We start from the raw sequence: 16,459 nt of genomic DNA, 5'->3' as shown, positions 1-16,459 counted from the left end.
TAAGCAAAATGTAACGCAATGAAAAAAGTGCAAAAAGTATGAAAAGGTAGCACTAAAATAGGTTGACCACCATATTATGGACTTCAGGTTTTAAACCATTCCGTTATCATGTAAAAAAAAAAAAAAAAAAATGAAAGTGCTCGACTGAGGCCCTCTTAGCATGTTGTAGAAATTTCAATGAAACATTGTTAAATGCAACAAAGAATACTTTATTAGACGACTTGCTACATCTTTGAATATTGTACATAGTACACTCGGTGTTTGTGGGGATCAAAAGTTTCAGTCATTATCGTCACTGGTGTTGTTCGCAGTTTCCCCTTCTTCCACGTTCCTGTTCCAATCCAAGAAAGAAAATGGCACAAAAGTAATATAGGAAACTGGCCCCGAGTTCTTTATAATCAGGGTTGAATTCAGGGATAGCCCAGGGGAATCTCCCCCCCCCGAAGAAAATTCATTCCCCCCCGGAGAAACTCAAAAAAATTCAGTCACAAAATGTAGAAATTACTTCACCCAATTATTTGCTTTCTTTCCTTGCACGTGCAGACGAAATCCAATCTCTCAATATACATATAAATGACGCAGACCCATTCTATATAAATATTAAATATGTAACATCTAAGATAGAATACCAAATAGCCAATAAAACTTGTATTTCTTAACGCTATGACCGAGTTTGGCAGAACATGAAATTGTCAACTGTTGAAGCAAGGTTTGTATTTTAGTAGGTACTATACTCTCGCCCTATATTATGTATTAGTAGGTAGCACTAGCACAGATTGAGATAGAAAAGGAAAGATAGGGAAGATCTTTCGATCATTCCACATGATCTCTGATGTCAACAGACTTCAATTCTTGAAAACGTACAGTTCTTGCATTATTTGAAATAGGGCGCCTAAATCCCATTTCTCGCATCGGAAGTAACAGACGTAAATGTTTTACGATTGTTAAAGTAAACACAGCTTTCTTTAATTAAAAATAATTCAGTTAAAGGAAGAGATTCAGAGGGCATCGTTTAGAGGGATCAGGGAGGAACTATATAGGAACTATATGGATTAGGGACTTATATAGAATTTATCAATATGATAGTAGTATATAAGTGAAAGATTGCTATTGAAGGTGATGACGATCCTGCTCAGTGCCGTGCCATGGGGGAGGGGCAAGCGGGGCGACGGCCCCGGGCGCCGAAGTAAGGGATGTAAAATTCGGGAGGGGAAAAGAAAAGAAAAAAAGGAAAGAAAAACAGAGGAATAAAACACATGTGCACATATGTATATAAAATCAAAGGAAAAAGTAATGAAAAGTGCTCAAAATCAAGGAAAAGCAGGGTTTACTTTTTTAAATTTTCTCCTTTCGCGGCTGGTCTGTCGACCTCACTCATATACACGAGGGTGCCGTCGTATACTCTCGCGCCAAGCGCTGATTTTCCACGACACGGCACTAATCCTACTGAAAATTTCGTAAACTAAACTATTGATGTGTATGTAGTGAAGAAACCAAGGCTAATATACTTGATTTAGAATCAGAAGTGTGAGAAAGAATGATAACTTTTTGTTAAGATATTTCTGTGTGTGTTTGTTTTAGGACAAAAAATATTTGAGTTAATTTAAATCTTTTTAAAAACTTCTACATTAGTAACAAACAGTAACTACTGAATATAGAAATAATAACAAAAATAGCTACTGTAAATAGCAGTTAAAGTTTAGTCTAAAATATTTTTGCCAGTCTTTATTTAATGTTTTAGATGAAATCAAACGATTGATTTTTTTAATTATAATCTCACATTGAATATTTATCAGCAATTAGTCTCAATATTAGGTAAGATGTGTATGAGAATGGAATTGTTAAATATGCTGCTTTCTTGCAAAAATACGGAAAAACAACCCTCCCCCCGAGGAGTTGACATTGCCCCCGGGTGAAAATGTCTGAATTCAACACTGTTTATAATGCCATAGTTTTATAAGTGTCCATACTACTTGTAACTTGAGAAAGGAATGATCACTTGCTATTTCGAACTTCAGGTTGGTTAGGCCTACAGTAAGTTTGGTTGCTTTAGCGATATTGCAGTACAGTTATTTCATGCAAGAAATGGGACCTGTGTCCTTGAACTCCTTGGAGCAAAAATCAGCGGTATTCATATTCTGACCTGTGACAATTCTTGATCCAAAATTTGGAACTAGATTCTTACGCTTAACTCATTTACTGAAAGTGAAAAATTAATCTAATCTAGAATGTCTTACCTGCATGCGGTCCCTGTTGTTTTTTAGGGATAATGTTTTCTCTGGCATCAACAAACTCTATTCTTTTTACTCTTGCTTTTTAAGGACATTTCTCTTCCATCTATCTTTGTTTCCCTTTAGTTTTATACCCACAACATGGTCTTCACTATCCTCCATAATACTACGCAAGGCCAGAACAATCACAACCAGGTAAAGCCATTGGTTAGAATACGAGAGTGACTGATTCACAACTGGGAGAACAACCAGCAATGATCCCAGACACGACCCGTTCGGGAGAGTAATGCTCCCGGAAGTACGTTCTTTAGCGCGCTACTCTAGCTAGCTGCTTTAAGTTCGTCACAAAATTTTTATCATGGAGTTCAAGGGGAACAAAACGAGCCCTGCGGGGCTTCTAACCCATTCCTACTACTACTACTATACTACTACTTCTTCTTCTTCTTATCTGCACAAAACTAAGTAAATCACTTTTATGAGCATTATTTTAATCTTATTTTAATTAAAAAGTGTTTAAAAATATAAAAAAATAAAACTTTCCTTGGGGTGGGTTTGAACTCACGCCAAAAGCGATATTCGTTACTAGCATGTAGTGCCAGCACACTCGATCACGAAGACCGACAACAGCAATTGTTTGATTTCTGCTATTTGAATGCAATGTGGCAAGAAATAGATAACGCCAATCAGAACTGTGTATTTCGTTCTTACTTCCGGGAGCATTACTCTCCTGAGCTAGTCCTTCCCAGACAGCTGACAGTGTGCGGTGTGCAGCAGAAGAGAAAGGGAAATGTTGCCAGATCACGTGCAACAAGGGCTTCAGTCACTGACTGAGGCCCTTCTAGCACATTCCCAATATTTCTGTCCCTGGTTTCAATGCCAACAATGCATGCAACTGAGATCCCAATATTACACATTCGTAGAGCTATTCTTAAATATAGGATTTTCAACAAAAACGCAATTTATGCATTTTAGTGACTGAGGCCCTTTTTAGCATGTGCCAATTCAATTGAAGATTACTAGATAAGTTTATTATATAGTATTGCTATTATTAGTAGTATTATACTCTTTCTATAATTATCACGCGCAATTAACGAATATATGATATTTTTTTTACTAAATTCCTGAGGCTTTAAGGTATCTAGAGATAGGATTTGACGACTATTTCCTATTATATCTATTGGTCAAGGTCTACCTTCTGGAACCCTTGGCAATGGAACTGTAAATAAACCTCTTTGCTGTTAATTGTCCCACAGTTTGTACCCTAACTTGGTTTGCCAATCTCAACAGTTTACAACGTCCGACATTCACCCCACATCTTGTCGTTTGCGGACTGTCCTTTCCCTAACTTTGGAAGACACTAACCATAGCAGCTTGCCAATATCCGACAAATCGCATTGTTTACAGTGGTCTAGTCAGGGGCGGGTCCAGGACGTACTTCCTAGGGGGACGGTGGGTTGTAATACTGCTACTTAGAGCTACTTTTAAGAGCTCCAAACTTTGGGATGGGTTTTATTTATATATAAAATAAGAAAGTTTCCTCTTCTGGGAGGAATCGGGGCGCTCCCCGGATCCGGTCCTGGGTCTAGTCATCACAATCTGGTCTCTAATGAACTTTGATATATCGTCGGCCTTCTACACTCATCAAGTGACATCCCTGTCACCACCTGGAGAGAAGTTCTGCTGTGCTCCATGATTCTTAGTCATCCCAACGACTTCATTCAAAAAGTAGTACAAGCTCATAATGATTTAACTGGTGAGTGGACGCAGCACTGATTAAAAAAATATATTAGTTTATAAGTAGGGCAACCCAAAAACATAAAAAGCATTGCAGCAATTTACACATATGGTTGGTACCTTGAACATGGTTTTGGTTGTTTTGGTTGTCTAAGGGTCCAGAAGAAACTAATTTTAAAAGCATAATAAAGCATAATTTTAGAAAATAAATCATAAAACATAATTTAAAATATATAGCACAATTTCTGGAAAATTCTATTAGAACAATTCTTAGAAAATTCTCTTTAACTGCAAGTTTAAAATACTGTGTTTAATATTTTTAAAATCCAATATTTACAATGTAAAATCATTGAGAACATTTGCAACAATAAAAAGCTTATTTTTATTTCTATAAACTTTTCTGTGTAATCCTTTGATGTGAAGAAAAGGAAAAAATGTAAAAGAAGAAGAAAACTTTCCTCCAACAATGAATAGTACACAAGAAGTCCACACTATATTGTTATGTTTACCTCTTGAACTTGAGCACTTTCTGTACTTTTTGGTGGCATCTTTTACTTTCCCTTTGTGTATATATGCACCTCTAAGGCGTATGAAAGTGATAGGAAAAAACTGACTCTAGTAAAGCATATCTCTTTACAGTGTACTAATTAGAAAGTTCATTAAATATGAAAGAAACTGGTTACATAAAATATTAATAAATAGATCAAGATATTTAGAATATTTACTGTGTAGTAAATATTATACATTATACACGATTAATGTAAAACAATGACTGAAATTAACAATAAAGCATAATTTGGAAAAATATAAAGCTTAATTAAACAAAAAATAAAGCATATTGTGGGTTGCTCTATTTATAAGCAATTAATGGACTACTTTTCAAAATTCAAATCGTTATTAATTTATTAAGAAAAAAGAAAGTATTTGAAATGAAGGGCAGTGAAACTAGTAAAGAAACAACTTAAAAATAACAAAGAAAGAAAAAGTCTAACATTAATTCACTTTTTCTAGGTACTTCATACAATATCTGAAACTGAACAATATTTAAAACTGTATATACCAGTAAAACTTAAGAAGGTTCAAAGACATTTTTATTTCTTTTCTAGCGCAAACTGAAGAGGCTATCAAGAAAATGTGGAGGAAGATTAGGACGTTTTCTGAGGATTCTTCAGCGTAAAGATGGACCTGGCTGCATTGATCTATCAGCGCTAATAACATTCCCTACTTGTTTTATTATATTTAGTGCCATTTATTGGAGCACTTATCTGTGACAACTGATATTATCTTAGACAGCTTTCGAAAATAAGTTAGAAAAAAATCATTTGTTTACTTGTATTTAAAACTCATAATATTTTGGCTTTTTTGTTATACAAGCTTTAAAACATTTTATGAACGAAAGATATAGAACTATAGTGTAAATAGTAGGACTACTATATATCATAAACCATATGAGATTTATCGTATTAAAAAAAACATATTTAACAAGATTGAACTTGGAAGTGTTACGATTATTTTAAAGAAATAAAATAAATTCTGCTAAAAGGGAGTAAAAGGGATCACATGATTCCATATCTTGTTATCCGTGGCGTATTTAGGAAACTAACGGGCTCACGCCCCCCTCCCCCCCGCCGATATAAATGTGTTCGTTTTTCGCATTTCACGTACAGCAATAGTCATTCTTACCATTTCTAAGAATTTCATTCACTTTACATTTTCTTATGTTCTTTGTTCAAAAAAAAAAAATATATATGTATTTGTCAAATTTCATGTAAGAAAATTGCATTCTTTTTTCTTGTTTCATCCATTCGACTCTTCTGTTTCTTTTTCTTAGTTGTTACTTTCTTTCGTTTCTCCTATCATACTTTCGACCGTTGTTAGTTGTGATTCAAGTCGGCCGTCGTCACTAATACCAAAACTAAGGGGAGCTGATAAGCAAAATTGGTGTTCTACACCATCTTGCACGGATATCAACATAACAGAACTTTAGTTATTATAACGAAGGAATATTTACATTATTCAGTTATAAAGAAAGGTAAATGTTTGAATTAAAGAAAATCAAGATGGGGGAATAAATAGCACGGGAAATTAGATAGGAAAAGAGGGTGCATCCTTTTCCTTCTGTGAATAGAATAAAAGGTTAGATTCACTGCTAAATTTTTGTATCATACCACATAAGATTCACCAGTATGTAATTCTTGCCATTAAAACGGCAATCAGTATATTTCAGCTTTAACTTATCTCAACATTTTCTTTCAGGTAAAAACGTACACAGATAAAACTGTATATTTCCATTTTATTTTTATAAAACGAAATAATTTAAGTTGAAATGAGACTACAAATATTCAACGTGTATTTGGAGGAGCGTCATTTCAGATTTTCCTGGGGGCGGGGGGTAAGATCCTCCACCAACATACGAGTTTCACGTTTTCTAGTAGTAAATTAGTAGACAATCGATTAAAATATATTTAATTTTCAAACCCAGGTGGGCAATTGCCCCTCATCCTTCCCGGTGTTGTGCATAGCCCCTTCGGAAACAAAATCCTAAATACGCCACTGACTGTTATTATAGGCAACCAACATTTCTTTGCTACAGTGCAGGTTGCATAGTAACTACGAAATGCTTTAGAGTTTTAAACGGAATATGGATGGCTACCGTTAACGTAACCGTGATCCGTTAGCATGTTAACGGGTTGACTCTATTAACGAACTCGGTCTAGCTATCTATTGTAAGAAACAAAATTTAAAAATTTGCCTTTTGTTCGAGAATTATCCTGTGAAGTAACGGTCTGAAGTCGTAACAATGCAATCTTATAAATTTCACTGCGTGATCCTAATAATCTGTAATTTGCCAGAGCAAAACCATGTATTTTTTTAAAAAAAATGAGTGAAAACTGTATCTAATTTTTACTACTCAAAAGAAGAATCAATATGATACTTATTTTACAGTGTAATCAGTGGCGGATCTCGAAGGTAAAAACGGGGGGCGGGGTGACAGCCGGTACCTAGACCATGATAGGTATATATAAACTTTCAAAAATATATAAATAATAGCTTAAATTATTTTGTCACCGTTAAAACTGGAGTGCCTAGGCCCCCCGGCCCTGGCCTAGATCCGCCACTGAGTGTAATGATGTAATAAAATTATTCAATAATTTCACACTTTATTTCTTCCATAACTAATGTTGGAGAAAAATGAAACAAATCATCGTTCTTCCTGATAAAATAGAAATTATAAATCGAATTGATGGAATTTATGATATTTGTCAAGGCCGGATTTAGGACTGTACGAGAAGGATTTAGGACTGTATCTCCTAATAGTGCGCCAAGCTAAAGAGGACGATAAAAAATCACAGTTTTCTTAAAATGCTTTTTGTCCTTTTCTGACTCTTTCAAAAACAGTCACCACATAGAAAAAGTTTCTTTTTTCTTTCTTTTTCTTTTCTTTTTTTTTTTTTTTTTTTTTTGAATCGAACTGATTAAGATTAATATTATCATCGGCGGATAATGGACAAGTGCTCACGGACTTTTCTTAAAATCTACTGTAAAACTAAATGGTTAGTTACGTGCACTTTGCCTGTTTTTCGAAACGAAAGCCTAATAACAACTGTAGCGTGTGAAGCAGCATTAATAGAGATAACTTTGATGAATGTCTTATAATGAAGTATACATCGTAGGTATGCTATCTCTACAAAATGAGTCATTGATATAGAAATGAGCAAAAATAAAAGTTGCTGATAAAGTGGCGCCAGAATAGGGATATAGAACAAAAATCCGGCCTTGAAATTATTGTTACAAAAGTATATATATATATTGAGAATTTTCAGGTAGTATTTACAAATCTAAAGTCAAACCAGAAGTGTCCTAACATAGGAATATTGTTATAGGTAGTGACGTTGTCAAGGTATGTGAAGTGTTATTCCTTTGTTATTGTTTTAGAATAATATCAGGTGTACTCTTTAAACAATTTGGAATTACAACCACAGTAATTTCGGATATCTAAAATACCAATATTTTATTAGTTTTTTTTTAAATCCTATGTACTTTATACCAGGTTACATCAAGTGCCTTCCTAGTTCAACACTTGTAAATGAGTACATCTATTGATGATTAACAAAAAAACTGCAGATATACGAAAATATGAAGCGATTACTGAATTTAAAAGTTAAAATTCAGAACAAATAATAAAACATAGGGTTTAATTATTTGTAATTTTAATGTTTGCTCGAAACACATAACATAAACGATATCTTAATGTGGATTACTTATCATCTTTGATGAAGTAAATAGTCTATATAATTACATCATACGTTTTCGTTTATGAATTAGGACTTAGAAAATTGATTTTCATTTTTGCTCTTGAATAGAGAGCTATATTGTCTGAGAAGCAGATGAAGAGTACCGTGGAGTAAGATTTTACTTTTAGAAATTCATTCTTAGAATGGCTATTGTTAACAGATTATGTTTATAAACAAATAAATATTTAATGGTGTAAGCAGGGGTAAAAGCGGATGTGAAAAGGTAGGGGGACGCATGACGTCAAGCCGTCCCCCGGTCCTATCTTTGTCCATTGTAATTTTTCAGAAAGCGGGGGGACGCCACATATATTTTCTGGAAGTGTCGGTTGACGTCCCTCCGCGTTCCCCCTCGCTTTTACCCCTGGGTGTAAGTTTAAGTTATATTAAGTTTTCTTTTATTGTGCTATAATAAACCAATTTATAGGGCTCTCATCATTGAATGAATTGCCTACAGTAAAATCTTGCATACCTAGGAAATAGCAAGGCAAATTAGCAACAATTCTGAAACTAGGAGTCTTTCTCAGGTTCACTTGCTAGAAACTCAGAAGACTAATAGGCACTCAGAAATCAACTTAACCACCAATTACTTAACACAATGATAAGTGAAACTGTTCGTTCAAACTCCATTTTAAGTTATACAAGGTTACACCACTTAAACATCCCTTAAAGTTTACGTGACTTGTTCTGAGTCGTTCTTATATGTAGAAAGTGTCATACGAAAGGCTTGACTACTGCATGATTCATATGTTAATCAAACTTTTTGTGTGACAACAATCATAAATAAGAACATTCTGAGTACGGGCCATTACGTATTTGTTTCGGATTTTGCATTGTAAATTAGTCAAAAATTAATATTTATTTATTTTGATTCTCAATTAGCTAATAAATTTTCAAGATAAAAGTGGTACTCATTAAGAATAGGGGTCTTGTTTGGACATTTTCAGATAAAAGTATTTGTTTACTTAGGCGATAGACATTTAAATCCTTTGTGAACATAGAAACTGTAATTGTAATACGAAGATAGCTTGTAGTAATCATCAAGCATAGATTGATGCATATTTTTTATCTTGTCTTCTTTTACGTACATATTCACTGTCGTTAACATGCCTTAACACAGATTGGTGTGTATTTTTCACACCTGTCTTCTTTTACATGCATATTCACTCGTTAACATGCCTTAACATAAATTGGTGTGTATTTTTCACACTTGTGTTCGTTTACGCGTATATTCACTGTCGTTAACATGTCTTAACACAGATTAGTATGTATTTTTTCACACGCGTTTTTCTTAGGGGCATATTCAGTGTTAACATGCCTTAACACAGATTGGTGTGTATTTTTCACACTTGTATTCGTTTACGCGTATATTCATTGTGGTTAACATGTCTTAACACAGATTGGTATCTATTTTTTCACATGCGTTTTTCTTAGGTGCATATTCACTATTATTAACATGCCTTAACACAGATTGCTGTGTGTTTTTCTTACTTGTCTTCCTTTACGTGCATATTCACTGTTATTAACGTGCCTTAGAACAGATTGGTGTGTATTTTTCACACCTGTCTTCCTTTACATGCATATTCACTGTCATTAACATGCCTTAACACAAATTGGTGTGTATTTTTCACAGTTGTCTTCCTTTACGTGCATATTTATTGTTGTTAACATACTTGCTCCTCACCAAGGACACAAACCCACGTTACCATGAAGGTTTACAGTTTTCCCCTGCTCTGAATAGATGTAAAGCTAGCTTGTAGTGACTACCCCAGCACAGATCGGTCCATATTTTTCACAGTTATCATTTCTATAGCATATAAATTTGCGGACGTTGTTGGTGATGGGTGGTAAGAATATGAGTCTAAAAGGCATTAGGCAGCAAGTAGTAAAGAATTTTAATTTCATCTGGTGGCGCAATATACTTTAACTATGCCAAAAGAAGGTATTAGTGTAACATTTCCGTCAAGAAATACAAATTTAACAGTTGTATAAATTTGACCCCGTATTCTTAATTTGTACCTAAAGAAAACATATAATAAGAAATAATTTGCAAAGTTTGAAAAGACAAAATGAAATTAGTAACTAAGGTAAGCAAATAAGTAATAATAAGGTTATTGTTAACTTTTTGTAGATACTTTACAATCGATTGTTTTATTTCTCTCTTTCTCTCTCCCTCCCTTGAGATGAGATAATAATGTTCGAAATAGAGAGTTATTATAAGCAGTGTTCTTCCACACTGGTTTTTGGAGGGGCACTACCCCCTGGAGCTCTGAGAGTGACCCCCGGAAGAGATTAAAATAACACGTTTATACTATAATAAATAGAATAGTACCAGCAGTATCCCCTCGAAATACTAAGAGTGCCGCTAGGAACACCATGTCTGAAAGAAACACTGACTATAAGTGGGACACAATGATAAGTCACAGATACGTAAGTTCTTGTGGTTTTTAGGTTTGCTTCGATTGATTTTTCGTCTCGTGACTTATGTTTGCCTTTTTTTAAACAGAGAAGAGAAAAATATACAGGAAGAATCAAGGATGTTATAAATAGAGGATCTGCCCATATGTATCTTCATCCTATTAAATCGGTGAAGCCAAAAAGCAACCGAGCATCGGCACGTCTGATCGGCTACTCTCGTTTCTGCCATCGTCTTATTGGCTACTTTCGTTTCCGCCATGATTGTTGGCTCAAAACATTGCGATCCTATTGGGCAGAGTGGGCAGAGTAGGGGTGGCGAAACTGTGACGTATGACTTCAAGATTTTGTTGTAAGAGCAGATCCTCTATTTTATAAGATCCTTTGGAAGAATCTTGAGATATTGGAGTCAAAGTGTATGATAACATATCTTCCCATATCACAGAGTTAATCTCTAACGTCTGTGAGAAATTGTGAAATGTTGCTAACATAATTATTGTATCATGAAACACCATTTTATATATACAAATAATTTATAAAGAGAAAACAGTAATTTATCAAAGACGATTTTGTTAATAATAATAATGTTTATTAATAATATTCATCCAATAGTTATTGTAGAATGATTTATTAAATAAATTATCTAGTTTCGCCCTTGTTACTGCATTGTGTTTTTTTAATTGTTTTGTACCAGAAATTAGTTGAAATATCATCTTAAACAATATGTCCGTACTGGAAGATCAGTTACCTCTATCTCAGAAGCTTGGATGCATCACGTTTCTCTGCTAATCTACTAATTTTGACCTAGCATTTTTCTATTTTAATGACGTCTGGAAAGTTGAACATGTTTTTTTCTTTCCTCCCACTTTTCCTTGTTTATGACATTCTCCAAAATATAGTTCCTTCTGAAACAATCTGGTAACTATTTTATTTTCACATAAAGAAAAAACAAACATGGTAGCTCAAATATTGACATCATCAACCAACATATTCTTTCTAATTAAACGAGAATGATAATTATAAAGGACAATGAAGTGTGAGGCAACTGATAGCACAAGATACAACATCCATTAGCGTCAGAAAGGTAACTGATAGCACAAGATACAACACCCATTAGTGTCAGAAAGGTAACTGATAACACAAGATACAACATCTATTAGCTTCAGAAAGGTAACTGATAGCACAAGATACAACATCCATTAGCGTCAGAAAGGTAACTGATAGCACAAGATACAACACCCATTAGTGTCAGAAAGGTAACTGATAACACAAGATACATCTATTAGCTTCAGAAAGGTAACTGATAGCACAAGATACAACATCCATTAGCGTCAGAAAGGTAACTGATAGCACAAGATACAACACCCATTAGTGTCAGAAAGGTAACTGATAACACAAGATACAACACCCATTAGTGTCAGAAAGGTAACTGATAACACAAGATACAACATCCATTAGCGTCAGAAAGGTAACTGATAGCACAAGATACAACACCCATTAATGTCAGAAAGGTAACTGATAACACGAGATACAACACCCATTAGTGTCAGAATGGTAACTGATAACACAAGATACAACATCTATTAGCTTCAGAAAGGTAACTGATAGCACAAGATACAACATCCATTAGCGTCAGAAAGGCAATTGTAATTGTAATATATTATTGTATATAAGCCTACATACATTACTACTACACAGATTGTATTTCGAAAACAGAATTTTATTAATATTTAAAAATTGTGACGTATATTAACCGTGTTAATCTATATATATAAAAGAGAACGTACAAAATCCTTTGTCCGCTCATCACGCTAATACGGCTGAACCAATTTCTTTCATTTTTGGGGGGTTATTAGGATTTGGACCCTAGATGGTTTTTATCATATCACTTTAATTTTTAATTACCAGTGTCTTGAGATAATTGACCATTCAAGTGTCCATAACGTACAAATCCTTTGTTATTAGTTCATCATAGGTAAAAATAAACGTATTTATATGCAACCCGCATGACCGTGTCACTCGGCGGGTTAACATAAATGACAGGCGATATACAGCGGAAAATAGCTTGAATCTTCTGTTTAAAATTTTTTAATTGATTTGCTCATTTTTACAGACACTTTTACAATATGCCAGCACCGGGATGACCGCAGCGAAGCGGGGCGGGTTAACATAAATGACAGGCGATATAATGTTAAGATTTACTGCAATCTTCTATGGTTTTTATCATATCACTTGAAAGCGAAAAAGTAAAAATTATCTAAGTAACAAAGTTTATTGCGTTCCGGGGTGACCGCAGCGAAGCGGGGTGAACGCTGCTAGTAAATTATAAGTTTTGCCTCTTTATTGTTACAGGTTATTTCGTAACTTGAAATTTTAAGATATCATTCTACCCTTTCGACAGAGCAAACACTCATACAAATTACCTTCATCTGTTTTAAAAGTACAAGAGATTTGTTTGTTCGTTTGTTATTTAGTGATCTTCCTTAATGAAAAGTTGGATACAGTCTTCAAAAAGATTATGTATTTTTAAAAGCCTGAGTCTATACAGGGGTGAAGCCAGTAGGTTTGTGTAGGAGGGGCCCGTCGTTTTTGAGGGGGGGTCAGCTACAATGTACAAAGCAAAAAAAATGTGTTGCTGCTAGTGTTTTTGAGGGCTGAAAGAAAGGAAAATTTTGGTTTCCTTCTGGAAAACTAAAAACACTATTTTAGCTTCTTCTACTTCTTCTTCTTCTTCTTCTTCTTCTTCTTCTTCTTCTTCTTCTTCTTATTATTATTATTATTATTATTATTATTATTATTATTATTATTATCCATAAATTCTATTCAAGATAGTTTTTATTATGCTTAATCAAGAACTACTACCCGGGACCAAACGCTATACTTTTGTGCATAACTATAAAGGTAACCAAGAAAATTCTGTCCCTTTTCGTGGAGGTCTGTGTTCAATTGGACCTCACACCGTGAGTTGAATGCGAGTGGAGATAAGGCGAACGTCAGTGGTTGGTGTGGGTATATCCAACATACTATCTGGTTGTGGCAATTCAGATACACCGTGAACTTGCGTAAAGACAGAGGGAACATGGGACATCCACAGAGCGTCATAAGAGCATGTATGCTGAACGAGTTCAAATGGAGGTCAAACGCCGCTGTAGCGGGACAGAAGATATGCCAGGTCTTTGGTGAGGGTGTCGTGACGACGCGGACAGTGCATCGATGGTTTAACAAGTTTAAGGACGATGACGAAACACCCGAAAACACCACGTGCCAGAAGACCAACACATGTACAAAGAGGAACTGGGACTACAAAACAGTGTGTGGAGAGACCATTCGGTAGCACATCCATCAACTTGGGAAGCACTATAAGTTGGGTCGATGGGTCTCACATGTTTTGACTCCGGGCCAGAAGGCAACGCGGCAGTCGCCTGTGTTTATTTACTGTTTCGGAGCCATTTCTGGACAGGACGTTGACATGTGATAAAAAGTGGGTCCTATACCAAGCTCCACGGCGCTGTCATCATTGGTTAGCATCCCATGAACTGATTTCAAAACAGCCAAAACCAGCACTCTACCAGAAGAAGGTCCTTCTGTGTGTTTAGTTCATCGTGCATCGGGAACTGCTACCAGCTGGTCAGAGTATCAATGCAACTGTGTAGTATCAGCAGTTGAGCTGTGCTCAACAAAACCTCAAAACTCTGGAGCCATCACTTCTGAATTGCAAATGAGTCCTCGTTTGCGGAACAAAGCTAAGTCCCACGTGGCTAGGATGACTCAGGACATCATTCTCCGCCTTGGATGGGAAACAATATTGCAACCATTATATTCCCCCGGGTATTGCACCGACCGATTACCACCTGTTCCATTCTTTGGACAATCACCTTAGAGGACGCCAGTTCAAATCCCTAGTAAAAGTCCAAAATGCACCTCATACCTTCTTCGTTTCACGGCTCACCAAGTTCTACCGCGATGGATTCCATGGCCTTCCAGAACGTTTTCAGAAGGTCGTCGATGCTGATGGGGACTACTTTTGATTTTCCATTTTAGGTGACATATCGTTGTTCGAAGGTGGTGGGTGAAAAAGCAACAAAACTTTTCTTGGTTACCTTTAAATTTAAGACCTTGTATACAGAACCTATCTACACAAGGTATTATTCGTGACTAAAAAAAAAAAAAAAAAAAAAAAAAAAAAAAAAAAAAAAAAAAAAATTATTTTATTACACTGAGTAGAAATAAAAGAGAGAGCGAATGAAATCCTAATTGAATAAAATCATTGTTTCTCACCAAATTTTCCATCCTCTATGTCTTTTAAAACACTTGTTAAATCATATAAAAATATACTGTACTTACAAATCAGTTTAGTACCTTTATTTTATAGCTGTATTTGTAGTACCTTGTTCAGACGTTTCTCTTCAAATTGTCAAATATAAATCGCAGTAAATTGTGTAATCTGCTGTCGCAAAAAAGTATCCTATTTTTCGATCGGTATAAGGAAGATATACAATACTATTTTTCGATCGGTATGGAAAAACAATATTTCTCCATACTATTTTACCATAAATTATTAATTGTCAATAAACTTTGTTACTTTTAAATGAATGAAGCGAGATAATATTACTATGATGTTTTAAAAGCTGGTTATTTGGGGGGCAGGAAACCATTTAGGGGGGCCTGGCCCCGATGGCCCCCCCCTTGGCTACACCTCTGGTCCTATATTTCATTGAAATTGTTTTCTATTTTTGAATTAGAATGAAAAATAAGTATAATGATTTACGATGGGGGAAAACCAGTGATCGAGCTTTTTTTCCCTGTGAAAATGAGGTCAGTTATCTCAGAAGAAAATAAGACGGTATTTTCTATTTACTAGTACTACTAGCCTACTAATAATAGTATCTATGAGTGTGCCGCGAGAATTCAAGTTACACCCGTAGTGTGCCGCAAGTTGAAAAAGGTTGGGAAACGCTGCCAAAATTTTTGTAGCTTAATATACATTTGTACACTTTTTAAATAAAACTATACTTGTTTCACAGGGAAATGATTGATGTAGCAAAAAAAAAAAAAAAAAAAATCGATCTTGCACTTCAGTTGTAGTCTTTCTCTTACAAAAACAATCTAGTTCTGTCATTTCTTCTGAAAAGGTGGTAGTATTTTACAAATATTTATCGTCTTTTTGGGTGCTGAATAATACATAAACTTAATGGCTTGCAGGATTAGACCCCCTCTGCAAAGCTTGTATCCCTCCCAACAAAAATTTCTGGGTGCGCGCCTGTATAGACCTATTACAGAGCGAGGTACAGCTCACAGATGACAAGAACAACCCTAAAAAAGGGGTCAGCGGGGAAAGGTTAACGACACAGTCAAGTCCATTTTCGTTTTTTGAAGTGTGATCTATACTTAGACATCGCCTGCTACTCCGGGTTGTTATCTGTGTGCTATTCCGTGGTGTCATTTGAAACCCCCGTGCGAAAAGTGGGCGATCCCATACCTACGTCACACTACTTCTGCTAGGGTTCTTCTCGTCATTTGTGAGCTGATGAATGGAGTGAGCAGTGGTGTGTTCAAGGCTTTCTATAGGGAATGTAGTTCTCCACAAAAGGAAAATGAATTCCTTAAGAATTTACCCGCCAAATTACTTTCCAACTTAAAACTAGGAGAGAATTTTATCAAGTTAGTCCCTTAGGTAATGAGAGATTTGTGCATAGTTCTTGTATTTTTTTTAAAAATTTCTATCTTTATAAATTGGTATTTTTCTAATCAGGAACATTGGAGATTTTCAGGAGTTAATATTATACC

The 16,459-nt window shown here is 35.2% G+C and overlaps 1 protein-coding gene across 1 annotated transcript in view; it reads left to right on the top strand.

The window, feature by feature from the left end:
* LOC145682418 (glutamate-gated chloride channel-like) overlaps window positions 1-11,320 on the top strand; it is a 22,320-nt gene extending 11,000 nt beyond the window's left edge. The window contains exon 3 of the mRNA XM_081754044.1: window positions 5,072-11,320. Within this exon, the coding sequence (XP_081610170.1) occupies window positions 5,072-5,236 (165 nt within the window). The 3' untranslated portion in view covers window positions 5,237-11,320. The remainder of the gene's footprint in view (window positions 1-5,071) is intronic.
* Window positions 11,321-16,459: the final 5,139 nt, after the last annotated feature.

Source organism: Thermobia domestica, chromosome 3 (genome assembly GCF_964235325.1).
Source record: "Thermobia domestica chromosome 3, izTheDome1.hap1.1, whole genome shotgun sequence".
Taxonomy (NCBI): Eukaryota; Metazoa; Arthropoda; class Insecta; order Zygentoma; family Lepismatidae; genus Thermobia; species Thermobia domestica.
The sequence above is the reverse complement of the archived record's forward strand: the minus strand, read 5'-3'. Positions and strand labels throughout refer to the sequence as shown.